Source organism: Anser cygnoides, chromosome 1 (assembly GCF_040182565.1).
Source record: "Anser cygnoides isolate HZ-2024a breed goose chromosome 1, Taihu_goose_T2T_genome, whole genome shotgun sequence".
Classification (NCBI taxonomy): domain Eukaryota; kingdom Metazoa; phylum Chordata; class Aves; order Anseriformes; family Anatidae; genus Anser; species Anser cygnoides.
Genome location: NC_089873.1, coordinates 43,965,605 through 43,990,816, shown reverse-complemented (window position 1 = coordinate 43,990,816; position 25,212 = coordinate 43,965,605). Strand labels below are relative to the sequence as shown.

Genomic DNA, 25,212 nt, shown 5'->3' with positions numbered 1-25,212 from the left:
CTGATCACGTTGGTCTGAAATATCTTCTGTATAGTTCCATGAAAATTTATGATTATTTCCTGTGTCTGAAAACAGCAGGGAAATATCTCTCTTAAGACAGATGATCAACTATGTACGTTGTGAAGTACTCAGTTGATGAGTTGCCTTCTGTTATTGTAGGAGTCTTCTGTGCAAGCTCCTCTCTGTGCTCATTTGTTAAGTCAGGACAATAAGATTACCGTGGGTACATTTATTGCTGAATTTGGGCAGGTCCGCTATCTGATAAACCTCAACATCATGAAATCTAAGAGGGGAGGTGGGATTGATCTGACTTTCCTTTGGTCTTTATTTGACGTGTTACATCTGTGATTTCTAAGCTCTTTTCTTTCACGGACCTCAATAGCTTCTGACTCATTTCTTGGAACCCTTACGCTTCCAGCCCTGCTCCAGGCAGCCTTTTCCTTTCCCAGCGGGCAGGAAGACTGTGCCCTCTGTTGCTGCATGTGCTTCAGCTGGGTGCTTGCTTCGCTGCCAACTGAAATTGAGCGTTGTGACTCGAAGAATAATTCCTGCATAATCTCAGACGTCCTTCCTAAGAGGGGAAGGAGAATAAGTCTAGAAATGCATTTTAGGAATTGCTGCGGCACATCGTTGCGAAGAGTCATTTCAGTCTTAATCAGATTCTTTTCTCCACAGTTTCTATTGGATTCTTTGATGATATTGTCATCCCACCAGAATCCCTGCAGCAGCCAGCTAAGTTGTATCCTTTGATCACCTTGGATAACTTCACTGCTTCATCTGAAAAGATTGTGCAGTGCTGGCCCAACAGGCATTCACTGCTGCAACAATGAAGGTGCTCAATGGCAGAAGCTAAGCTGTTGTGTCGGGCAAGTCCCACAGACTGTTATCGCAGCCAGACAGGCCTCACTCCTATTAGGTTCTGCAGGATCATTGTGCCAGCTGATAGAAACGAACAGCAGCGTCCCACCAACAGCCACGCTGTAATCCCTGCCTCTAGTCTTGGCTGCTGCTGAAGACAGAACGCAGGTTTTCCCACGTGGTGAAATGTCTAGATACGCGGTGTGTCTAATATCCTTGCTCCTGGTAGGCAGTGTCTTCCTGGGGTTCGAGGGGTCTGTTTGTTTTGGGGGTGGGGAGAAAAACCCCAACTGTGTGCAGGAAAATCAGAGAGGAGGCCCTAGAACGCGCAGATGGCAACCTAGGACAGTGCGCTGCAGCTCGAGAAAGGATTGTGAAGAGGCTTTGAATCGAGAGGATGCTCAAAACTGTAAGGAAGTGATCTGCCAGGTGAAATCGTTTCCATCCTTAGCCCTTGGCGTGGCCAGCGATGAGGCAGAGCAGGTGTGGGTGTGGGAATATGAGACAGAAGAAGGGGCCCACGACCTTTACATGGACATCGGGGAGGAGATCCGCTTCCGAGTTGTGGATGAAACCTTTGTCGATACATCTCCCACGGGTCCAAGCTCTGCAGAGACTTCCACTTCAAGCGCCACAGAAGAAGTCCAGAAGAAGGAGGCACCCTACACTCTTGTGGTAACAATGTGCATAATTCGTAGAGCCGTGTAAACAGCGTGGTTTATTCTAGGGCTAAAACAGCATCCCTTTCCCAAGGAACTGATCGTGTTAAACTGACCATGAAGCAAAGAAAGTCACATAATCAAAGGAGTGGGAAAGGGCAGAAAGATGGTTGCGGTCGCTCTGTGCTTGCAGCGTGTTTTCACTGAACCATTGTGGTTGTTGGTGGAGCTCCTGTCTGGGAGGCTGAATTAAAACAGGCGGAGTGTAGATGCAAGGCCTGCAGATAGGGACGAGCGTACGAGGGATCCAGAGCTGGGAAAACCACATCAAGGCTTGCACAGCAGCTAAACAGCCTTTCCCGTGCCGTGTTTTGGCATAAGACCTCCCAGAGCACGGTGCAATAGAAAGATGGATGGAAGCCAGTAAGAGCTGTGTTTTCTCACAGCTGGGGTATGTCGGGGCAGTCAGCATAGCCAGGAGATGGAACGGGAAGGTGCTTGATTCTTCAGGTGCTGAAGGTTTGGTGCGGCATTGACAAGGATTGAGGAAATTAGGGCATTTGCAAGGCTGGGTTCTGATAGCAAGAAGGGGAACACCTCATCTGTAACTCAGGGGGGAGACATTTTGTATTTTTATACATTTTCCCCTGTATTCCCTGTGCGGTTTACAATTGCACGCTCTCTTCTGCTCTGTGTGAACAGGGGTCGATCAGCGAACCAGGCCTGGGCCTCCTGTCATGGTGGACGAACAGCTAGCTGCAGTCAGAGCCTGCTCCGCAGCAAGGCTTTCCGGTGGATATTTGGGGGATTACAGGATCCTGCTGGTGCTTGCTGCTCCTTTGAAGCTGAACGAGAACTCAGAGCTGCCATCCTCTGTTTCCCTGTCAGCTTCCAACCTGCCAGATCAAGACAGTCGCTTTCAAGAAATGCCTTCGCAGATCTGTAGAAGTGAATTTGCAGGGACAAAAAGGCCTGAGCCCAGCAGCAACAAACCCAGCTGGGGCTTTGGTCTCCTGCCCTGGAGGGAAAGCTGGGGAGGTCTTTACTCGCCTGAGCTACGAAGGGAGTTGGATTTCTGTGAGTGAAAGCGGGAGAGAATCCTTGTCTAGAAGCGTCGCTTCCTTGGGCTGACAGCTTGATCCCGGAGGGGCAGAATCCTGCCCTTCTTACAGGAGCTGGCTGAAGGAGAAACCCCAAAAGACTGGAGCTGAGAGGTGTGCTGCTCTGGAGACTGGAAAGTGCTGCTGCCGGGAGAGCAGGGGAAGCTGTGGTAACGTTCTGCTGAGAGTGGGAACTTCATGCGTGGATGAAGTCCGCCAAAGAGAACTGGAACGAAATTAGTTCACCCCAAAGTAACTCGGGCTTTATGAAAATGACCACTGCGGAAAGCTACAGGCTGCTTGTGGCAAAGGGAAATACTGTGCTAGGTGGGCTGTATTTGTGTGGAATGGGCTCAACTTTGCTGGAGTTTGAAAACGCATAATTATGGACTGAAATGGACCAATGTTACTTTAAGTAAGTTAAATGTGTTTGTGGGAGTACGTTAATACCAGAAATGGAATAAATAGTAAAAAACCCCACAGCCTGCCTTCCTCTACAATTTCTGGAGAAACTGTTAGCTTCCTGCCTAGCAGGAAGGAAAAAAAGTTGCCTCCTGCAGTCTAGCTACTTGTATTTCAAGGCAGACTGTGTTGAGTGTCAAGACTAATGCTTTGCCCTGCTCTAACAGCCAATAACAAACAATTGCCATCACCCTCTCTGACAGCAATGAAAGGAAAGAGGGGAACAAAACAGTGAGTAAAATCTATGCAGGGCCCAGTGCCAAGCGGGTGATGTTGCACATAATTACAAAGCCAGCCACATTTGGCAGGAAGGGGCTGTAATTCCCTGGGATAGCGGGTCTGCTAACCTCCAACTGTGAAAACAAAGCCTGAGTCACCAGCACCCTCCCAGCAGTGCAGTTATAACCCCTTAATTCTGAGCTGTTATTCCTGGTGCATTGCTCTAATTAAAAGGGAGCCTAGAATTCTTTAGGTTCACATAGTAACTGAGGTCCAGCTGCTGAGACAATAAGCTTACTGAGCGCTGGCTGTGCAGCGGGGCTCAGACATGCAGTCATCTAGATGTGATAGAAACAAACTTGGCAAAAAATCCCCACCGGTTTTTGTAGGTAGAAACTTGGGTGAAGCAGGTTTTGTAGGTAGAAACTTGGGTGAAGCAGGTTAGCGTCTCAACAGCCAGAGGCTTCCACACAGACCCCTCTGTAGACAGGGCCCGAGGTTCCTCCAAGTAGCTGTTGTGCTCAGCTCAGCTTTATTTGCTGTTCTAACCAAATTGCTCTCAACATCAAGCTTTTGCTGTGGCGGTGAATCTATTCTTGAGCAAATTACTGCGTGATGCTGGGAAACTGTACATAAATCACTTATTTCCTGCAAGTTTGTCATTAGGACAGTGTAACTGATGCCCCGAAGAGGAAGGCAGGGTTAGTCATGAGCATAGCCTGCAGTAGTTAATGTCGGTGGATAAACCTCCCAGGTCCTCTGCTCCTACTGCTTTCAGAGCACTGCTACAGCTGGGAGGCTTTTTTTTTCCTTAACCGTGTGGCCTTTGCATAACAATACAAACTGAGCAGGTAGCATTGAATCTTCAAGTTCTTTCCCACCCTCTCAGCAACAGCGAGGGGGAAAGCAGGAGCTGAAGAACCGGATTATGAAGACAATCGCACAAGGCAGAAGAGATGGTCACAGTCTTTATTTCCATTTTAAATCTTTAGCCATCAGTAAAGTGAATGGGCAGAAAACAACCAACTGAGCAGACAAACCCACTTTAGCTGGTTATTTCCAAGTATAAATAACTGTGGGACAACTGAATTTGAGCCAAAATAGAAAAAGGGAGCTGGGGAATTTAAAAGACAAAAGTAAGCCTGGTTGCACTCCCTTTTCATAGTGTCAGTGAAGAGGAAGTACCATAACAAAAAGGAAGCTATGGTTACATTTGATCAGACATTTATTCCAACAGGAGGCATGGAATTGCACTTTCATGAAAATGCCAAAGCTGAATCGAGTCCAGTGCACTGGGGGCATTGTGCGCACTTAGCTTGATTTCTGCTGCAGCTCCTTCATTCTGTTCAGGGCACTGCCAGCTTGAAACCACTCGATCTGTGACTCGTTGAAGGTGTGGTTCAACATGATTGTTTCTTGGCTCCCGTTGGGGTGCTTGATGATGCATTTCAGAGGCTAAAGGAAGAAGACAGGTTTTATTTTCCCCCTTCTTTTTCAAGGGAGCAAGTTAACCGGAGCTTCTCACAGGAAAATCCCTACATGTTTTTAAAGGGCTGAAAACAAAATGGTAGCTCAGGGGTGGTCTTAAGAGAGAAGTGTGGTTGCAGTTCCTTCTAGGGAGCGCTCCCGCCTTAGGTAACAAGTCCAAGAATTCAGAATATTGTACAAGGGCTTCTCAAAACAGCTCAGAACAACATGATTTGATTCTGACCCAGTGGTGTGGGGCATCTCCTCTGGCTGCCGGGCTGCGCGGCCCATCAGTGCCGGTGCTGCTCCAGGCCCTCGCACACAACCACGCTGCTCCCTGCCACGGGCACATCCCCGACCCCGAGAGCCGTGACAAGACGTGCAGGCACTTACCTTTCCAGGAGCAAAGTCTGCCAGCCCCACGATGCTCAGCTTGTCCACAGGATGGATCTTGTTGTAGTCTGCCGGATCCGCAAAAGTAAGAGGCAGTAGGCCTTGCTTCTTCAGGTTGGTTTCTGCGGAGAACAAACCATCAAGCATACTCGTAACAACTCGCTGCAGGGGATGAGGATTACTTCCTGGCTGCTCAGTGCTTCTCTGAGTAGTATTCCAACAGTAATTACTACCTTCACAACGAAATCAGCATATCCGCTGTTTGTGGCATATCTAAGCAGATATCTAAGAGGACTCCTAACAAGAGGGACCATGCGATCTGTCAGCAGATAGTTCCTTCCCGTAGGTATTGAGCCCTGGGGCAAGGTAAACGTCCCTGCCGCCCCAGGCAAACACATCCTGTTTATACGCACCGCAGGGGAAGCGCAACTCACCGTGGATCCTGGCAAAGCTCTTGGTGATGATGACCCTGCCCCCCAAGTGACGAGGTTCCAACGCTGCATGCTCTCGGCTTGATCCCTCACCGTAGTTTTCATCCCCAATAACCGCCCATTTGACACCCATTTTCTGTGACAAAAGAGGAAGACTAAGACTTGTGCGGTCACTCAGGTGAGGAATTAACAATAAACACAACCCCGACACATCTAATGTCAGCGCAACACTAGTGACGTCGCTGTGCTATGATACCTTCTGCCAGGAGGCTCCCCTTGGTTCTAAGGAAGGGCAGAAACGAAGGAACTAAGTGCTTCAGAGCAGTTAGGTATTGCTGTCCTGGCTAACACGGGCTGAAGAGGATCGCTCTTGGGATCCAGAGCAAATCCTTGCCACCACCTTTCCTTCCGTGGTCTTGTGCCAGGTCAGCATTTACACCACTATGATCCCTGCTCTACTTGTAGAAGTTAGAGAGAAGGCTTTAACTTCTGTCTACCAGAAGAACCAATCTGAGACTGATGCCAAGCTGCTCTGAGAGTGAAAGAAAATTTGATATTCCAACCCAAGTTTTAAAGAACAAAGGGGTCAAGAATAGAATTTAGACTAGCCATAGGTGAATTCTTTAGGTTCACATAGTAACTGAGGTCTATCTGCTCAGATAAGGAGGTGAGATTTATTCACAGCCTGGTGACACCAGTGCCTTGCAAGTTGTGCAGTGTCTAGAGGTGTTCTGCTCCTTTCACCTAGGGTTTCTGGTCCCCTTTGGGTCACAAGATCCTCTGCCCCGCAGCAGGCAGGGACAGAATCACCTGTAAGAACTGTCACAGTCAAAGTACGTCCCAAGAAAAAGCCTCAGTGCTGAATGAATTCACAGCTGCTGTTACTTGAGCAGTAGGGTGAGATCCTCGGTCTTGGCACAGAGCACAGAAATGCCAACATCCTCCTAAAATAGATGCACCAGGAGACAGCCTCACCTTGTAGTATCGGGCTGTGTCCGGGACTGGCCCAAACTCCTGGGTTAACGCGTTCCTCACGGAGTTGGCTTTGCCATTTTCAATGTTGATGGCGCCAATGAGCAGGTTGTTGGAGATGTTGTCCAGATGGCCACGGAATTTCAGCCACGGCCCAGCGGCAGAAATATGGTCAGTGGTGCACTTCCCTTTTACCTAAGGGGTAGTAGAAGAGATCAATCTCTTAGGATGAATCAATGATTTGACCATTCCTCAGCACTTTTTATTCTGAAGGATCTTCACATCTCTTTTTAAAAGCACAAACCCAAGACAACTCTATCTATTACAGAATCAAGGCTCCCTAAGGCAGAACGCAATGGTCTCAGGCAGAATACAAAGGCAAAAAGAATGGTCTTTCTGCATGCTCTGGGCAGAAGGAAGATCCCTGTTCCAAAGGGCAGAGTTACAAAAACAAGGTAAGCTATGACACCTCCTGCCATGTCCTCACTTCCCTCAGCAGCAAGTTCTGCAGGTACCAGAAGTCATTAAGCTCTTCCTGGTACAGCTCAACCTCTCTGCTGGAGGAGCTCAGCAAGACACCAAGTGTTTCCTCAGAGTTCCCAGTCTGCACAGAAGCCTCCTCAATTCCTCTGTAGGAGCAGAATTCCCAGCCGGAGAGAACAGCCTTCCAACTGGCTCCCAAAGTGTTTCCAAAGGAATTGTGCGTGTCAAACAAGCACAGCTCAGTATGGAAGCGCGGCCCTAGGGAATACCTGCAGCTCTCTGCTGCTGCGAATCAACAGTTCTCCTGAAGGACAATTCCTAAGGGACTGCATTTCAGCACCTATCACTGTGTTAACTGAAGCTTTCATCCTGTTAATTCATCACAGAGAGTGAAACAAAATATGTCTTCATTAGGAGACTGAAATGTAATGTTTAACTATCGTGAAGTAATAGTTTCTGTAAAATGGGAAGACAACAAGTACTGGTGGATGAGAAGATCCTAACGACCTGATTTCAGACAAAATGCATCTTAGAACAGTCAGATATTAGAGATGCTAATTAGTGGTTATAACTAGGACAAATTCTCCAAACTGTGTGGTATGGGTGGGATCATATTACAGGGTGTAAAAAATTAATTTTTCATGGTATTAGCTAACAACTAGCCCCAAATAGAAAAGTCTCTTAGTCATAATATATAAAGTATCAGAAGGAAACAACACCACAAGGGAAGCAAAACCCTTGCTTCACTTCCCATAGCAATGCAGCTGTAGGGGAAGGCATCTGTCAGCTCAAGGCACACCCAAAGCTTCAACCCATGTGCAAATCCCTGTTTGCCCAGCCCTGTCACGGTTGGTGTTCCCCCGCCTTGCTCCTGACCTTGATGAGGATCAGCATGTCTTCTAGATCCTTGCCATCCCACTTATCGAAGGGCTCGAGAAGCTGGAGGCGCTGGCTGGTGGGGCTCACATCCACGTGCTGCCCACTGCCGTCCTTGGGAGGGTACTGATAGGTGTCCTGGCCTGGGTCAAAATCCTTCAAAAGAATAAAAAGGAAAGGAAAATCATCAGTCTCGGTCATCCCCAAATGCATGCGAAGAGAACAAGCCAATTTTAACATTAAAGGCAGTGCATGAGAGTTCCCCTGCTTCGTATAAAACACTGACAGTGACAGGCCTCCCCGCCCTCCATCTCCAGAGCAAGCAGTTACCAGCTTGGGCAGCTCATCTGCATCAGGTGCTTCTAGTTTAAACTTCTTCCCATCTGTTCCTGTCAGGTAATCTGTCTCGGGGTTAAATTTTAGAGTGCCAGCAATGGACAGGGCTGTGACAATCTGAAAGAAAAAAAATTTAAAGGCTTAGCCTTCCTCCCATCTCTTCATCTGAAAGTCCTACGCCTAACAAGGTCAGCAGCCAGAAGGCTCTCGAAGTTACACACCAAAAGATGCTGGGTCTCTTCTGAAGGCAGTGGAATTGGCTCCCGAGACACCCTGAACCATTCCCCACGCCCCCTCTGGCTGTCTCTTACCTCTGGGGAGGTCACAAACGCATGAGTCTCTGGGTTGGCATCATTGCGACCTGTGAAATTCCGGTTGTAAGACGTAACTATTGTGTTTTTCTCTCCTTTCTTTATGTCCTTCCTGTGAAAGAAGGAAACACTCGTCAAATCCAAAGGGAATATTGCTTCTAGATATCTGGCTGCTAAAATCCCCAGGCTTGGTTGTGGCAGCAATCACTATCTTTGGAAACATGAATCAGCGCACACATGTTTTCCTCCCCTAAGTAGAGCCTCAAAACCAAGGACAGTGCAATGCCAAGTCAGACACTGATTCCTGGAGTAGTTTTCATAGTCCATGTTGTGCCCTGCTGAACTGTCTGAACAATACTCAAGTACATGCCTTTGGACGTGCCACCGTCAGTAATGACAGAGCCAAATGAGCATGTGTCTCCCATCTCTTTTATAAGGATTTTCCTCACTGCCATGCTAGGGATTTAAACCAGACCAATCACTCTTCCTATTTTAAAAGGCCCACACAAACTCCAGCCCATCCTCTCAGAGAGAACTGATCTCTCTCCCCATTTTTCCCTATCAAAAACCTATAGATGTGGCCATGCTGCAGCTTCATTAATCCAAAGGCTCAGCATAAATTTGCAGTTTATTTCTCCTCCTCCAGCGTGCATCGGGCAGCTACGACCAATGGCTAGTGTGCTTAATTACCCGTGTGCGGTATTTACAATCAAATTTGGCTTCGCAGAGTGCTTTAGGAGCTGAGAGATACAAAGCTAGACAGAGGTCTGTCTTTCACTTTACCTGTCCCACTGGCCAATGCATGGCCCACAAGCGTTGGCAAGAACCAGCCCTCCAACGTCTCGCAGGATTTGTGCCTGGGGACAGACAATTTCATTATTAGTAGAAAGTTTGAGATACATTTCTGATGGTATTCTTTTAGAGAAAGAGGACACCCATCTTCTAACAGAAAGCACCAACCCTGAAAAAAATCCCTTTCTTGTTTCACTTGCAAGTTTTGAGTAATTGTTATAAATACAAGGGGGCTGATGCCAGTAAAGCTCTAAGTTAACGCTGGAGAAAAGCACAGGAAGATTTACCATAAAGTTCCTGTTCTCTGCCTACTTTAAACTGAGCAAAAAAACCCAGCTCCTCAGAGACATTTCACTGAAGATGGTCCAATTAATTTTCAACACGTTTCCTGGCAGTGTAAGGAGTGATTTGGTAAAAGTGCAGGCAAACATGTGCCTGCTCAGTCCATTCAGCAAAGGATCCAATCAAGAGGGCAGCTGCTGGAGAAAAGTGTAACTGCAGACAGACAAATAAAAAGCTGACTTGTGGACACACCCGCACATAAAGACTCATAGGTTGATCCCCAAGCTGTGACAGCGTCCAACACTTACTAAACATTAGAACCAATTAACACATCGTCATATTCTGCTCCCCACAGAAAAGGGGGGAAGGTACGTGGTGGTTCCTCTAGGGATACACTGGAGTTTTACCTTAAGTTTAGTCTAAAATGGGACTTACTTCCTACATACACAGGTTTGCTCACATCCCAAACTGTTCTATAAGGAGAAGAGTGGATAAACACAGCAGGTCAAAACATTGCCTGGGCAGCGGCAGGACCCAGGGGCACAGTGACGCAAGGCTGGTTACTATATCAGTCACTGCACCTCGAGCAATACGTGAGGACAAATTTAAGAGGTTTCCATTAGTCACTTCCAGACTCCTGAGTACCCTCTGGAAAAGTTTAACCTTTACTGTTTGGACCTGTAAGGAGCAGTCATACTCACATAACCGTCTCTTTCAATGGTGGCTCGGATCTGCTCCGAGCCTGGAGTGATTGTGAACTGCGATTTGCACTTCAACCCATGCGCTAGCGCCTGTTTTGCCACTGCTGCAGAGCGTCCCATGTCCTCGTAGCTGGAGTTGGTGCAGCTGCCAATCAGGCCTGTGGTGTTTGACAGAGACAGGGAGGTGGTTAGTGCAGCCCTGGTGGCTTCTCCCTGAGGAGACCATCTCTAAGCAGAAAAAACAAGAGACAACCTCCTTTCCCACTGACAAGGAGCCTGAACCAGTTTCAGGTACAAACACTGCCAAGCCTCCCAGCAAGATACTGTGGCCACAAGCAATCAATCCCTCAGGCTTCGGAGGCTGTAAGCCAGAACACATTACCTGGTCACTAGGCTGGTTATTGTTTTACAAGGTCAGAGTGCCACCTATGTGCACTTTGGTTAGGCGAATTACCACAAAGAGGTATTCTTCTAGGAAGACAGAAAAGGCTACAAATCAAGATGAGAAGAAATCAAGGAAATGATTAAAAGAAGAGGTGGGTGCCTCTCTACGCATATTGAATTTTAAATTTCCCAGCCCTTTCAACTTACACCTCAGAGCCCACTGGTCTTTCTTCTTTTTTTCTTCCAAGCAATTTACACACCCAATTAGTTCGCCTCAGTTATCTTGGGCTAGACCCCAACGCACTGTTTCGTTTTGGTATAGGCATTTTGTAGTCCTTGGGTAAAACATCCTTTGTTATGGTATGAAGATGACACGAGGACATACGGTGTTGCACTGACAGCACTCTGATGCTAACCAGCAAAGAATAAAACTCTGGGCTTTCAGTTACTGCTGCTCTTGATCCTATTTGTAACACTACTGAGTAACTTGTCACTACCTGGGATGTGGCCTTTACAATGTACTTGCATTCTTCTCATTCCCACCCTGAGCAATTCCAGAGAAGCCAGCGAGTGTATGAGTATCCACGCCTCCTCTTTAGGACAACAAGCATCAACTTTACTACGTCCTGAGAGCTCAACAGTCTCCTGCTTGGGGAATGCACAACTGTGCGCCTGACAGATCTCTGTTGAAAGCCTGTTCGTGGATTTGACCAAATGTGTAACAGGTAACATCCCTGGCAACCCCATCTTCTAAAAATTTCCAACAAGGCAAAAAAATTGCCTAGCTCTTGAGATCAAAACCCCTCCAGCTGTCCCAGATCTAGGCCACATGTGAGAGGCTACTCACACCTGAGAAAAAACAAAGAGACTACTCTTCCCAGCAAATTCATGTGCCTATGTAGAAATGACACTGCAACAAAGTCAAAGGGCATAGAGCAGTAATTAAAGGATTAGATCCCAAGCTATATGACCAACTGCTTATCCCAAGACAGCAACATTTATGGCACAAAGACGAAGGCAGAGGAAAGAGCAAATGCTACCCACCAACTCTGATATCAACAGGCCAGCCCTCCTTTTCTGCCACAGCACCAATATCTGACACAGGGTGTGCCAGGTCTGGAGTGAAAGGTCCATTGATATGTGGTTTCAGCTTTAAGAAACAACGACAGAGTCAGAAATTACAGTAGCCAGGGGAAAAAAAAAAACAACAGTTACGAAAGGAATTGATTTGCTATCTGGAAGCTGTTTAAATAGGACTCGCCTGCCTGAGCAGAAGCTGTTAGTGGAACAGATCTCAGCGTTTGTTACACGTTTTAGCACAACCAGGGGTGCTGCATCCAACTCCCAGCTTAGTCCTCATTCACACGAGGCAGTCTCATCACAACATCCAAGATGGCAAGCAGGAAGGAAGCCTTACCTCACTGAGGTTGATTTCTATCACCTGGTCATACTGACAACCAGAATCCGGTACCAGGTGTTGCTTGAATTCATCCGCCAGCGCAGCTATGTCTGGAATAAGAAAGAAGGGAGACCTGAAAAACTGCAGCAAGTAAGATGGAAAAGAAAAAGACCAGAACAACTGAACGCAGGGTCCACCAGATACTTCCCCATGCATTTCAGCTACAGACTCCCTGCTTGTACACCCAAGGACAGAAGCCACATCAGACACTGCTGCAGGAGGATGCTGCTCCCAGAAAACACCGTCATTCAAACCCACACTTCTACCCACTTCAACCCCCAAACCCTCTTACCAGCTCGCCCAGTCTTGCCCAGGTATTTCTTCATCCGTTCGTTGTAAGGGAAGATGGATGTGGTAGCTCCGATTTCAGCCCCCATGTTACAGATCGTTGCCATCCCTAGCGAAGGAGTGGGAGAAAAGACCACAGGGTCAACAAAGTCCAAGGCCATCCAATTCTTCAAGAGTCAGCCCATGGAAAAGACGGCAAAGCCAAGAGAGATCAAGTGCATTAGGCACAAACCTAACTCCACAGCAGACAGGATTCCAGACAAAGACTCCAGTGATAGAAAACAGTAAAAAAAAAAAAAATAAAAATAAATCACTTGTGGCACTGGGGTCACCCATGCCTTTCAAGGCACAGCGATGAAGCTGTACGAGTTGCTGTTTTACATTCAGGGAGCTAGAAGCAGGTATCACAGGTCAATGCTCTCTGATTCAAGAGAATAAAAATCCTAAAATGCTTTCAGATTGTAAAAGCAAGTATTCCAAGTAGCCAAGCATTATGAACGGAGAGAAGCCCAGCTTAAAAGCTACATTTCAAGCCAAAGGAAGGGACATCTCTCTCAGTTTGGTCCTGACAAGTACTGTTACAGACAACTGCAATATCTGCTGGTTCAAATTCAGCACCTGAGACCCACAATTGCCTACTGCAAGTCTCCAAGTTAAACTGCTGCTTTCTAGTCTCCCCTCTGCTCTACTTTGCTGAGAAGCTTTTTCTTTAGCAGCTGTCACACATTTCCCCCCTTCCCCAACCTATTTCTCTCCTCTACTCACAACCTATTTTAGGCTGAAATGAAAATGTCATCCTTTACTACCCCCAACATCTCTATCCTCTAAGCATATGGCAAAATAGCTCCATCCTTACTCTCATCCTGACAGCACCATCTTACAGGATTCCCCACAATTAACCATTCAGCGTTCTCAGGGTCACAAGATTTAACAGAGCCGTCCAGAGAGACTTTTCACTTGTTACACCGCTCTCACCCCACCAGCTTGCAGAGAAACAGACTCCCAGTTTGCTGTGTACTGGTCACCCAGCCAGGCTAAGAGGGAACATTTAACACTTCTTGCCCGATTCCCTTCTCCTCACGGACACCACAACACCTCCAACAACAACCCACTCCAGATAAGAGATTCCTGTTGCCTTACCAGTGCAAGAGATTGAATCCACACCAGGCCCGTGGTATTCGATGATGGCGCCTGTTCCACCCTTGACCGTGAGGATGCCAGCCACCTTCAGGATCACATCTTTCGGAGAACTCCAGCCAGAAAGCTTGCCAGTCAGTTTTACACCAATAACCTTAACGTGAATTAAAACAACAAAAAAAAGGTATACTGGTATCATTTCCCTCCAGCAGTCAAGAGAACTCCTCAGGCTTCTTTCTCACAATCTGGGTGGTCACCAAAACACAAAGGAGAAAATCCTGAAATACCACAGCACATGTACATGGGCTGAACCCACTGTCAAGGCCAACCGGAGATCACTACTCGCCTACCTCTCTCAATCCCTGAATTAAAAAGGCTGGAAATGAAACTCAGAGATGCCAATAAACCATAGACCAGCTGTTTGAGCCAGTGTGTGATTACAAACCAGACTGTTAATGGCAGATAGTGCCTTACATACGTTTCTTAACCATCTTACATCTCACGCCCCACACAGAGGATTAGTATTCTTTTTGCTCCTACCTTTGGGCATTTAAGCTCCCAAGGGATTCCTGCCATGACATCCACAGCATCAGCTCCACCCACTCCAATGCAGATTCCTCCCAAGCCACCTCCGTTGGGGGTGTGTGAATCCGTGCCAATCAGCATAACCCCGGGATAGGAGTAGTTCTCCAGAATGATCTGAAAAGAAAAGTTGATTGATTGCTTGCTTGTTTGGTTGGAAAGGAGGGGGAAGACAGCAAGAAACCCAACAAGAATACAGACTAGTTTTTTATTTGCAGATTTCAGTAGCAAGAAATTTAATTTCTTTTGGATCGTAAGTTCAGTTGTATTTCAACCCCCTTTTGGAGGATGTAATGACTGAACGAGGTACCAAGTCTTGGCCCTTGCTCATCCCAGGACAGTAAGAAAACTAAGAAAAAAAAAGTAAGAAAGCAATGACCTTCCCTTTTTCACTGGAAGACCTCTTCCTTCCGGTAACCTTCGTTAGGGCTCAGGAAGCTGCTCCTTAGTCTCCAAACCCTTGATCAACTGCTGAGCCAGCCAGCTCACCTGTCCGGTGCTAGGAAGACCTTCTGCAGATTTTTATAGTCCCACAGCAGTAGAATACCACAGCAGGGCCCTCCAAATCCTTACTGCCAGCCAAAAGCTGATCACACAGAAAAATCCCTCACAAATACACCAAGAGGCTGCCTTTCACTTATTGCTGCTACTGATCCTATCTTCAAATATTAGCAAAATCACAGAACAGTCCTTTACTGAAAAATTATGACTTTCCTGTAGTAGCAAGCTAATGAACTTCTTACTGCATATGTGCCATACCAACATTATGTACAGCCTTTCTGGGAAGCACAGCACATCTTACAGAACAGTCTGGACAGAAACAGAGCAGCCCTTTATTGAAAAAGCTAAGATTTTTGCCTGTAGTACTTCCACCTTTACATACGCATGCAAGAAAGGTCAATTCCAAGAGCCAGACTCTGAAGCTATACAGTACGTCCAATTTTCTCCAGCTTTTTTTCCTCAGAAAGTGAATCACAAGAAAGCTGGTAACAACAATAGGGAGCAGAAGTAACCTGAGGTGCTCCCACAACCTTTTGGGGAGTTCACCTGTTCTATTTCCTTTCTCCATTGCGTCACACCAAGTTAAAGTAACCTTAGTAACTCATTCCATAGCTAAGAAAAGACAGCAGAGAGCTCTTGACTGCACCTGGTCACAAGTTCCCTGCTGGCAGGACGTTTAACAGTCATCCATTCTCCTCTCCACTCCTTTTGCTTGTGCTGCACTTCAATTTTTCCTGCCTGCAACTCAGGAACAATGAAAAATGTCTCCTGGACATACGTAGCAAATCAAACAAAACCAAGGTAGGGAAGTCCTGCTATAGGTGTTGGGTTTAAAAAACAGAAAGCCTCATCACGTGCTAAGTTATCTCGGGAGGGTCATATTTTTTTGAGGTGCAAGTGGTATGGCAAGAGAATTTCAGACCTGAAAACCTATTGAAAAGTCCTTTGCATTTTATTCCATTCAGATAGCAACTAGTTATGTGTACCTAAAGCTGCTCTATTTGCTGTCCTCATACACTCTCTCCTGGTTTCGTTTTTTTAAAATTTTACTCCCAAAAGGAACCCACATCAGCCTTAAGTAGCTATTTTCACAGCATCACTTCACGCTCCCAGGCGTACCAAGATAAGCCAGCTCACAAACAGTTAAGATCCTTTGATTCATGTGGCCTGCTGCTGGCACTAACTAATCACGCATCAGGTTACACTTTGACAAAAATAACCTTTCAGTAAAAACATTGCTGTCAAGATAACTGAAAGGGAGCAAGCAAGAAATTTCACCTGCCTCAGAGAAAGCGAGTTGTTCCTCTAAACTGGTGAAATTCTCTGCGGGTTTGTACTGGAGCTCTCCCTCCACCAGAAGGAGGAAGAGCCACTGGATGTTCAAAGACTGCAAGCACACACTTTACCTGGTGAATGATTCCCGACCCAGGTTTCCAGAATCCCACTCCGTACTTGGCACCAGCTGTTGCTAGAAAGTTGTACACCTCCTGGTTTATATCCTAGTCACACAGGAAACACATGGTGTTAGTAACACATTTTGTTCTTTGGCACGTCATGAGCTCAAACACGCTCCCTTCTTCCCAAGCCTGTTCATAGTTTGCTCCACAGTTTTGTAGCAGCTAGAGGGAGGTGCACATCGCTCTTAAAATCGAAAGAGATCAAGGCTGTTTGCCAGTCAGTTGTAGCAGGCCACTTAATTTCATCCAACTTGTAGCTCTACTATGGCAACTTTTTTAGTTTCCAATGCCAAATCACACAATTCAAGGAAAACCCTGCCAATAAGGCATTGGAGAATGCCCTGCTCATTTCTTCTACTCTCAAGGGTATTTTAACCTGTTTTTCTCTCTTCTTCTCACCCCCCCTTCCTTTTCTACCAGCTGTTTCTTTTGTTTTATGCATGCTTTGCAGACATTTCAAACCTCTTGATAAGCATTTCAGCTTTATTTTTTACAGATGAAGAAATGGAGTTGGAAGTTGCTCCCTGCCAGGGGAGCTGGTGGGCGTCGTTTCTCATTCTGCTGAGTCCCTTGCTTAAGGCTCGCACAATGCTGCCTTTCTTGCTGCGCCACCACTGTTATTCGTGGAGGTCACACCATGAAAATTGCTTGTGAGAATACCCACGGTTGCCAAGGAAGTATGACAGTATTATGTCCTGATAGTTCTTGGCAGAGGAGCGGCAGAAGAGATAAGATAAGCGCTCGGAGGAGGGAGTTTCTTAAAGACTGTTCTCAGGCAGCTACGCTTCAGAACGAAGAGAAAGGGGAAACTGGAGATAATGGCAGAATTGTCTCAGCACACATTTGCTGAAGTTTCCCATGAGGCAGCAGCAGTTCTTTAAGCCTCGTTTTCCACTGGGAGTCAGGTCACTTCACTCTGTTTGTGCATCCCTCCCCCAGTAAAGCACGCTGATGTGCCAGGAGCCGATCCAAGCCACCCTGTGGCCTGCCAGCATTCATTGTGTGCCAACTGGCAGCTACAGAAGCAGAACCCAGTCAGAAGAAGGCAGGACCTTTACTTGGTCTGCTCAGAGCGGGTGGCAGACGAGGAACGCTGCTCAGCTCAGGGCTGCAGCAGAACGCTATTGCACTGCAGAGAACAAATGCAGGAATAGGGGAAAGACAGGAGGTGAGGGAAGAAAATCAAGTCTTATTTAGTACGGTCCCAAATTCTTAATCTCACAGCTTGGGCCTGAGACAAACTGTAGAACAAGAACTCTCCAAATTTACTCTTGGGCGGTATACGTTGCTTTACTCTAACCTGGAGGAAAAACCCAGAAGCACTTGCTTTGACATGAGGAATTTCTGAGAATAGATACGAACTAAAATCTTAAAATGCAGCTGAGCACCCACAATGTGTTTAGAACAGATTCTTCAGTTTCAATATCAGGGTCCAAGTCAGAAGCCTCCTGGCTTTGATAATGCACTTACTTGGGAAAAAAGGCTCCCCCCACTTCCCTGCTATGCTAACAGGATATTCTTCCCTGGCAGATTCGTTGTGGTATGTGGGACAGAGGTGAATGTGTTTACATTTGACAGAACCCCCTAAGGAGGAATAAGCGGTAAAACAGTGTGGGGGAAATGTAAAAAAAAACATAAAACCTCATTGAACCAGAAGTTGGACAAACAACATTGGAATTCCCAAATAAAACCCTTCATGCCTGTACATACATTTATTACCTATCCTTGATGGTCTTGAAAGCTGCAAGTGCTTCAGTAAGCACTAATCACTTGCAAGTGGTTTGGGAAACAGGAGGAGTCAGTTGCTCCCCCTTCACAGGATGCAGTGCAATGCAGACACGTTCAGGAAGCTTTTCATGCTGCTGTACACAGCGAAACTCCCTAGAGTAATCCGTCTTCCTTTCCTACCCTTTGAAATAGATTTTTCTTCTTCCCTTACCTGAAACATCTTCTCACTCTACGGAACACACATACGACTTGCAATTCCATCGTTAGCAGATTAAGAGCTAGTGCTTCCTACTGTCATGGTCCTTTAAACCACGTCGTGGATGAATCTCTGGTGAAAAACTCCCACAGCCCTGCTTACGCTGTTTCTTTACTGCATCTGACCTATCTACCGAGCTAACCATCAGACCTGATACCAGATTACTCGTGATTTTGTGGCTGTCCTGGAATAAAAAAAAAAATATCCCTTCCCTAGACTGGAAAGAAGCTTTCACACAGACTGAATTTAAGTCTCTGCAGTAGTCACCTTGGCCCTTCGAAGATCCTTTTCACCACCTGACTGAGCTTCTATGAGGTGATCGCAATGGATGGTGGAAGGCACGGCCACTTTGGGCAGCCCGCTGCTGATGAACTGCAGCATTGCCATCTGAGCAGTGGCATCCTGCATGGCCACGCGATCGGGCCGTAGGCGCAAATAGGTCTTGCCTCGCTCAATCTCCTGCTTCGCTGGGTCATCCAGGTGGCCATATACAATCTTCTCAGACAAGGTCAGGGGACGGTCGAGCCTGGGGAGACAAGAGAAGAATTTTACCTCTGCACGTTGTGTACTTTAACATTTGCCCCTTTAAGCATGTAACACAACAAAGATACTCTCTTCTTCCCTTTACCACTCTAAAACACATGAACACACAGCAATCTGCGTGGTTATCTTAAAATCATCTAAAATATCAACTGGTAGCTGGCTGAAACAGGTGCTTGGTCCAGAAAGTTCAAAAGGATACAAACCAACGTCACTTTGCGCTTTTATAATCTCCCTATACAGTAAAGGAAACTTTGACTCTGCTCATTTCTCAAGGTCATACTTCAGGACAGCAAACAGGGAGGTAAGAGAGAGGTCAGACTCAATTCACAAGTACCAGATCCCACAGCAAGGAAGGACAACTAAGCAGAGTTTCGCGAACACAGACCTTTTGTCCTGCAGGCTTCTGACTGGCTGTCTCAGCTGAGGAGCCTATTTATGCCAGTGGTGAGATCTTCTGAGAGGTAACTAAGTAGACACAACGACTTGAAACGAGAGTTACCACATCTAACAAAGGATGCAGAGACCGAAGGACATGTCTTACAAACCACTGCCAAGGTAAGTGGAGCAGGAATGACAACTCAGCAAGCCTCTATCAGCAGATTAAGGTCACCATGTTTACACAGACTACGAATTCCTAGCCCTCCTTTTTGTGTCTAATGCCTACGGTGGCACACGGGAGAAGGTTCACCGTCAAAACAAGGTGCAAAGGAGCATTAGCCTGCAATGACCACTGCCCACACGCTGCTTCCCCAGACAGGCGCAAGCACCAATACAAAGGCTTACAAAGGAGGGCATTAAAAAAAGAGGACAGAGCCCTTTCTAGCGCCTCCTCTGCACTGACCTGGTTTTCTACGTGTCAGAGTGCTTCTTCCTAACCTTCAGCCCTCCCCACAGTGCCCCACACCACTGCATGGAGACACTACAACTCGTGTTTCACCACACTGGCAACTGCTACGGCTCCGAGCTGCTCTCCCCAGTAAACATTCCCTTTGCCAGAGCCCTGTGATGTTTTTTTATTCCCCTCCTCTCCCATCACTGCAGAGCTAAATTCTGCACATTGACCCGACCCCTCCCCTCCTCCTTCCTCCCCTCTTACCTCTTACGGACAATGTTGATGTTCTTCTCCAACTTCTCATAATTTATGTATTCATTAGGCTCAAAGTGGCTCATGGCCACCTTGGCCCGCTGGCACAGGACGGGTGCGACATGGTAGCGCCGTATCCCACCATTCAAGGCATGCTGGAAAAAGGAGAGCGTTAGTGCTGCAACCCTGCAGAGTGAATCCCTCTAACATCAATAAAATACTTGCTTTTCAGCTGTTGTTCCTGGAATTTTACAGGCTGAGGAACAGAAAGTTTGCAGAGTTTTTTTTTTTTTTTTTAAATGAACATTTGATCATACAATGCTACATATTGAGTTAAACAGTGAGACACCAGGCTAGCCAGAGCTGCTAGCATTTACCAAATTATTTTGTATTTCTATCTGAAGCACAAGATGCTTTATGTTTTCGTATGAAATCTTCTTTCGGGCAATTCTGAGATATTCCCTAAGTGAACAACAGCTTGATGTATTCCTGAGATACTACAGCCACAGTGGAGAAGAACGTATCCAGTTTCCAAATCTGTATTTACTCGCTGGTATTGAGTTTATGCTGAAGGACTGGCAGACAAAACTGTATGGGACTGAGAAAATACCCTTTTGCTCCACCACTACATACCAAGCTCCCTGTGCAGGGTCTCTACACCCTGCCACAAGCACATTGTTACGTGCTGCATAAGGTGAGCTGCATTTCAGCGCTAGCCAGAGTGACTCCTGTGGACGTGCTTGGTCTACAACCTAACAGGAGCAGGAGAGGCAAGCTGTGGACCAAACACTTTCGCTTCACCGATCTGGCTGCGGGGACATCCTCACCTTGCCCCCGAGACCAGCCTTGCGCTTGCCCCACAGGTGAGCTAACAGCAGGATGGATGAACTGTACCACAGGTTCAGCAGGAAATGCAACCAGAAAAAGCCCAAACGTCACTTGGCCGCCTCCAGAGTGAAACAATGCCCTGGAACACGGGAGAAGGGCAGGCTGCACGAGGTACCTTTACAGCACCTGACCTAGAAGGAGCAGGTCAGTGCCAGGGTTAAAGGGCTCTCACGCAGCTGTGAAAATTGAGTCAGAGGGCAGCCTCCACAAAAACTCCCAAGGATTTGGCACATGCATTTCTTACATCCTTTGGAAGTCTCTGTCATCGTTGCTGGAAGTCTGGAAACAGACAGAAAACAAGAGTCCAGAGTTCTTCCTCCCCTGGTATTACAATTTAATCTTACTCCTGTGTTTCCTGTGCCCCATCCCTGGAGGTGCTCAAGGCGAGGCTGGATGGGGCTTTGGGCAGCCTGGTCTGGTGGGAGGTGTCCCTGCCCATGGCAGGGGGCTGGAAGCAGGTGGTCTCTGAGGTCCCTTCCAACCCAAACCAGTCTCTGATTCTCTGATCTTCTACTTCACATTGACAAGATTTTCATAGGTACAGGTTAATCCATACACCAGCAGTGCGCTGACTAGCCCTTGTGTATACACAATTGTTTGTATAATCACAGTACCAAACCCTGGTTTTGCAATACCAAAGATGCTAATTAAATCTTTAATCATGTATTTTTAATTTTTCCCTGTGAATATTTTCCCCCCAGTTTTCTTGCTACCAGCATTTCAAAAATTGCCTAAACCAGCCATGATCAATGAGACGATACCACCAATTTTTAATCCAAATCTTGTTTTATTGTCCTTTTGATAACATTTATCAATGTCTTCCATAACAAAAAACTTCAGGAAATTTAGGGGAGATCCTAACAGCTAGCACACTACCAACAAGGGTGTGGTTTATTTTCTTAGCAAACAATCCTAAGCTCTTAGATAGCCACCTTTCTTTAGGAACAATACAGGTCTAAATTTTAGCAGCCGTGCATGGTTTTTGTTAAAGAACGTGAACACGGCACTGCAAGGGAGCATTGCTCTCCCAGAAGTGCAAGTGAAAGCCGGTCATCAGATTTCACTCGGCTGCACTTCAAGCTCAGAACTTCCAGAACATATCACATGTGTCAGAAGGGAGACTTCTCCTTCTCCCACTGGAGGAAAAAACAACCAACAGCTTCGTTCCCCCTGTTGCTTTTTATCTAGCAGCCACACAATTTTTGTGTTTGCTTAGTTCTCTTTATTTGTATGTTTTTTTTTTAAATAAACTTCAGCATTTACCCAGAAAAAAAATAATGTTGTGGACAACACCTTTGCCTCACGAGATATCCTTCATATTTTGAAAGTCTCCAACTGCTGGAGTGGTTGGAAAACACTGGAATATTGGAAAAATAAATATAATAATAAATATAATAAAATATTGGAATATTGGAAAAATAAAGGGATTTCAGCAACATTCATGGAAAAATCAGCTCTTCCCCAGACCAGAAAAGGCATTTTGTTTTAATGCAGTGATTCCTTCCTTCTCCCACAAACTAACCCAAATGGCCTAACTGATTAGTTGAGTTCCTCCACGTCACCCAATAAACTGAACGCTACGTTTCACCATAATTCAGAGCACAGAAGGAGAACAGATTTGCAAATTAAAGTAATGGTGGAGGCTTCGCAGCATTCTAGTCTTGCTTGAGACCAAAGCTGATGATGATCAAAAGCTGAAGCAGGGCTCTCCAAAGATCTGAAGAGAGGTGCAAAGATTTTATTTCAGATAAAATTCAGATAAAACCTTTTCAGTTTGAGTACGTATGTCTATATACCTTTTTACTTCACGAAACGGCTGTGTGAAGTTTAGTATTAATTAGAATGCCATATAAATAGTCAAATTTTAATCACAGAAATACCAATACCAAGTAGTTGACTTCTGTTTGAGCCTCACCACTGCTTCAGAGCACCAGAAATGGAAGGGGAGAGAAATGAGCCCGCTTGAGGAGAAGGATCCCAGCTGGACATGGAAGTCTGGAAAACTGAGGGTCTGCACCTGTCCTTTTTTTCCCCTGCATCCTCTGAAATGGGGTGGCAGAACTACAAGATTAAGTCACCAGACCAACAGCTTCCAGCTTCATCCCCCCCCCCCCCCCCCCCAACTCCTCCAAGAAAGAGGTGGTGGTCTGGGGGCTTTGTTTTTGGTGAGTAGTGGCAAGTGCCTTGAGACCAACAGCCAAGGGAAGCAGGCAGGCAGTACTGTTAAGCTCCGGACTGAGCACCCAGCAGGCAGCTGCCCAATGGTCTCTTCTCATCTGGTGTTGAATTTGTTTTCCCTGCACCAGTGTCCTTGATCCAGATTTCAGTAAAGGAAACCACTGCAGGCCTCCTAAGTCCATCAGTATTTTGGCAGGTGAAAAGCCTCCTCGAAAGACATGGAAAAGACAGCCTATTAAATGGGTCGTTAATTTGAAATCTTAAAGAAGCCAACTCTTATCCGTGTAGACTTTAGGAGCTCATTTGAAAGAGCTATCTGTCTAGCTCACTGCAGTGAATGGTCCAGATGCAAGACTGAATTTCTAGAACTCACATTTTGGCACTAGATATGACAGATAAGTCCAGTAAGCCAAAGTTTGCGGTCAAAAGAGTAGAAACTATGCTACATGCACTCCTATCCCAGAAAGCCCTCCTAGAAATTCTAGCTAGAAATTCTACCCAAAATACCATCTTTCCTCATCCTCCCTAATCTAAGAACACCAGCCAAGTTTCCAACATTGACCATGGTACAGCCTAAAACAATGGTACGGTATAATCAAAACGTAAACGCAGCCTGGTTTCCCAGACCCACCTCCAAAGGGCAACCAAAATTAGCGTCCTGAAGATCGGTCTAACTCTAACCAACATTCTTTTTTTTTGCCAACATACACAAAGCTCACCAAATTTAATTTCAGTACTCACATACAAGACCTTCAGTGAAACCCTAACACTTCAGCTGGTTTGGAGTCTTATACTTCTTTCACCGAACCCCCAGCCAACGTGGCTCAAGAAACGGAATGCTGCTAAAAGCATCTTTCAGGCAGGCACGAAAAAGATCTCAACCCTTTGAGGCTATTAGAAGAATTGTGCTATAAATAGGGCAGTCGGCCTGAACCAGGCTAATTCCAATTTATTTCTCCGAGATAAGCTTCCTATACAACTCCAAAAGCTGTTTTAGGAGAGGCGATGAGCAGCACCAGCGTTAACAGCACGTGCCACGCTCAGTGCTGACATTATCACAGTGACTGGCAACACGATCCACTTGTTCATTAAATCTCTAGGCTGCTAAACATGGGGAAAAAAAACAATACACACTATTTGCCTCCTATAATGATCAAGGAGACAAATGTTTGATTACAGTCAGATGATTTTGTCCTTTAAAAGGATACACAACTGATAATCCAGGACAGCCTCCCAGAACGCTAAATTCCACACAGTCACCGTGCTACCACAGCCTTTGTTCTACATTACACAGCATTCACCTCACTGTCTGGTTGCTCTCATGTGGCAATGCACCATAAAATGAGAACCAAATCATTATGCTAATCAAAGATCGGCCTTCATTTTATAACTAGTCATTTCTGTCCAAAGTGCAAATTAACAACTAATTACGAACCAACGATGAATACACCGAGTTGACCAAAACGGTGCCGTTCTGTAACTTTTACTTAAATAAAAAAGCAACTCTTTTGTAAAACCCCTAACTCTAAAGCAGTGAGGTAATAAAGAATACGAATTAAGCTTCATAAAATACTTTCAGAAGGCTGGAATCGAGTTATTGCTTCAGCTCCTGAAGTAACGGGAGCACGCTCACCAAGGTCACAGGAGGCAAACTGAGAAGTTAAAGTGCCCCGCGCTTTCCTAAGGGGGTCGCAGGCTTCCTTATCCCGGTTAGCAGCCCTAAAAAAAGACAATTGCATCCTGACGCTTGTTTCCTAAGGCAGGAAAGGTAAGGGAGCCTTAGCGCTGAGGAGACAGCCCCGCGGCGCCTCACGTTACCCGCGGGTGCGGCCGTTAGAGGTCACGATGGGCAGGGCTGGGAGAACCGCTACGAGCGCCGGTTCGGTTTACTGGGGGAAAATAGCGTTTTGGGGCTGTTTATAGGGTTGTGGTTTTTTTTTTTCCACAGCCTTCCTCGCTGCTTTTGACGCAGGGTCCCCGCGCTCCCCGCACAGCACCGGCCCCGGAGCAGCCACCGCACAGAGCCCGGCTCCCGCCCCACCACCCCCGGGGCACCGGGAGGGAGGCACGGCCGGGCCCGGCCCCGGTCACCTTGCGCTCACCTTGAGGGGCGGCCGGCCCGGTCCCGGTCCCCTCGCCCCCCCCCGCGGCCCCCTCCCCGCCGCCCGCCCCGTCTCGCCCCCCCCCCGGTGCCGCCCCGCGCCCGCCCGGCGCCGCCGCCCCGCCGCGCTGACGCACCCGCAGCCTGGCGGCCAGCACGCAGTACGGCGCCATCTTGTGCGCTCAGCGGGCCCGCGGCGCCCCGAGATGGCGTCACCCCGCGGCGCCCGGGGGGACGGAGCGAGGGAGGGAGGGAGGGAGGGAAGGCGGGCGGGGAGGGGCGGG

General features: G+C 46.9%; 2 protein-coding genes and 1 long non-coding RNA gene across 6 annotated transcripts in view; 1 reads left to right on the top strand and 2 right to left on the bottom strand.

The window, feature by feature from the left end:
* Window positions 1–7,921, top strand: part of POLR3H (RNA polymerase III subunit H) — an 11,522-nt gene extending 3,601 nt beyond the window's left edge. For 2 of the 4 annotated variants that reach the window (XM_048078793.2, XM_048078794.2), the window contains exon 4: window positions 2,220–3,097. In XM_048078793.2, the coding sequence (XP_047934750.2) occupies window positions 2,220–2,602 (383 nt within the window). In that variant the 3' untranslated portion in view covers window positions 2,603–3,097. Of the gene's footprint in view, window positions 1–675; window positions 740–1,325; window positions 1,534–2,219; window positions 3,098–6,889; window positions 7,017–7,105 lie in introns of those variants that run through there. The other 2 variants (XM_013197312.3, XM_013197326.3) reach the window with 2 other exon arrangements.
* On the bottom strand, window positions 4,254–25,212 carry ACO2 (aconitase 2). The gene is made up of 18 exons (XM_066993687.1): window positions 25,066–25,212; window positions 19,774–19,916; window positions 18,402–18,660; window positions 16,100–16,192; window positions 14,151–14,309; window positions 13,614–13,764; window positions 12,478–12,582; window positions 12,144–12,235; window positions 11,771–11,876; window positions 10,343–10,500; window positions 9,351–9,424; window positions 8,568–8,679; window positions 8,251–8,373; window positions 7,921–8,076; window positions 6,565–6,756; window positions 5,593–5,725; window positions 5,159–5,280; window positions 4,254–4,753 (listed from the first exon to the last, which is right to left on the bottom strand). Exons 1-18 carry the CDS (start codon window positions 25,099–25,101, stop codon window positions 4,610–4,612), a joined length of 2,358 nt encoding a protein of 785 aa, XP_066849788.1. The 5' UTR covers window positions 25,102–25,212; the 3' UTR covers window positions 4,254–4,609.
* Window positions 21,417–25,006, bottom strand: LOC136790361 (uncharacterized). Its single transcript, XR_010830172.1, has 2 exons — window positions 24,461–25,006; window positions 21,417–22,366 (listed from the first exon to the last, which is right to left on the bottom strand). It is a non-coding gene; the product is annotated as an uncharacterized lncRNA (long non-coding RNA).

What these genes read in the sequence shown, in the direction of transcription:
- ACO2 (XM_066993687.1), bottom strand. Translation starts at nt 25,101, where the DNA reads ATGGCGCCGTACTGCGTGCTGGCCGCCAGGCTGCGG. An exon ending in CGTTTGTGACCTCCCCAGAG is followed by an intron (nt 8,374 to 8,567) that starts GTAAGAGACAGC and finishes TTTTTCTTTCAG; the next exon opens with ATTGTCACAGCCCTGTCCAT. An exon ending in CAGATGAGCTGCCCAAGCTG is followed by an intron (nt 8,077 to 8,250) that starts GTAACTGCTTGC and finishes ATTCTTTTGAAG; the next exon opens with GATTTTGACCCAGGCCAGGA.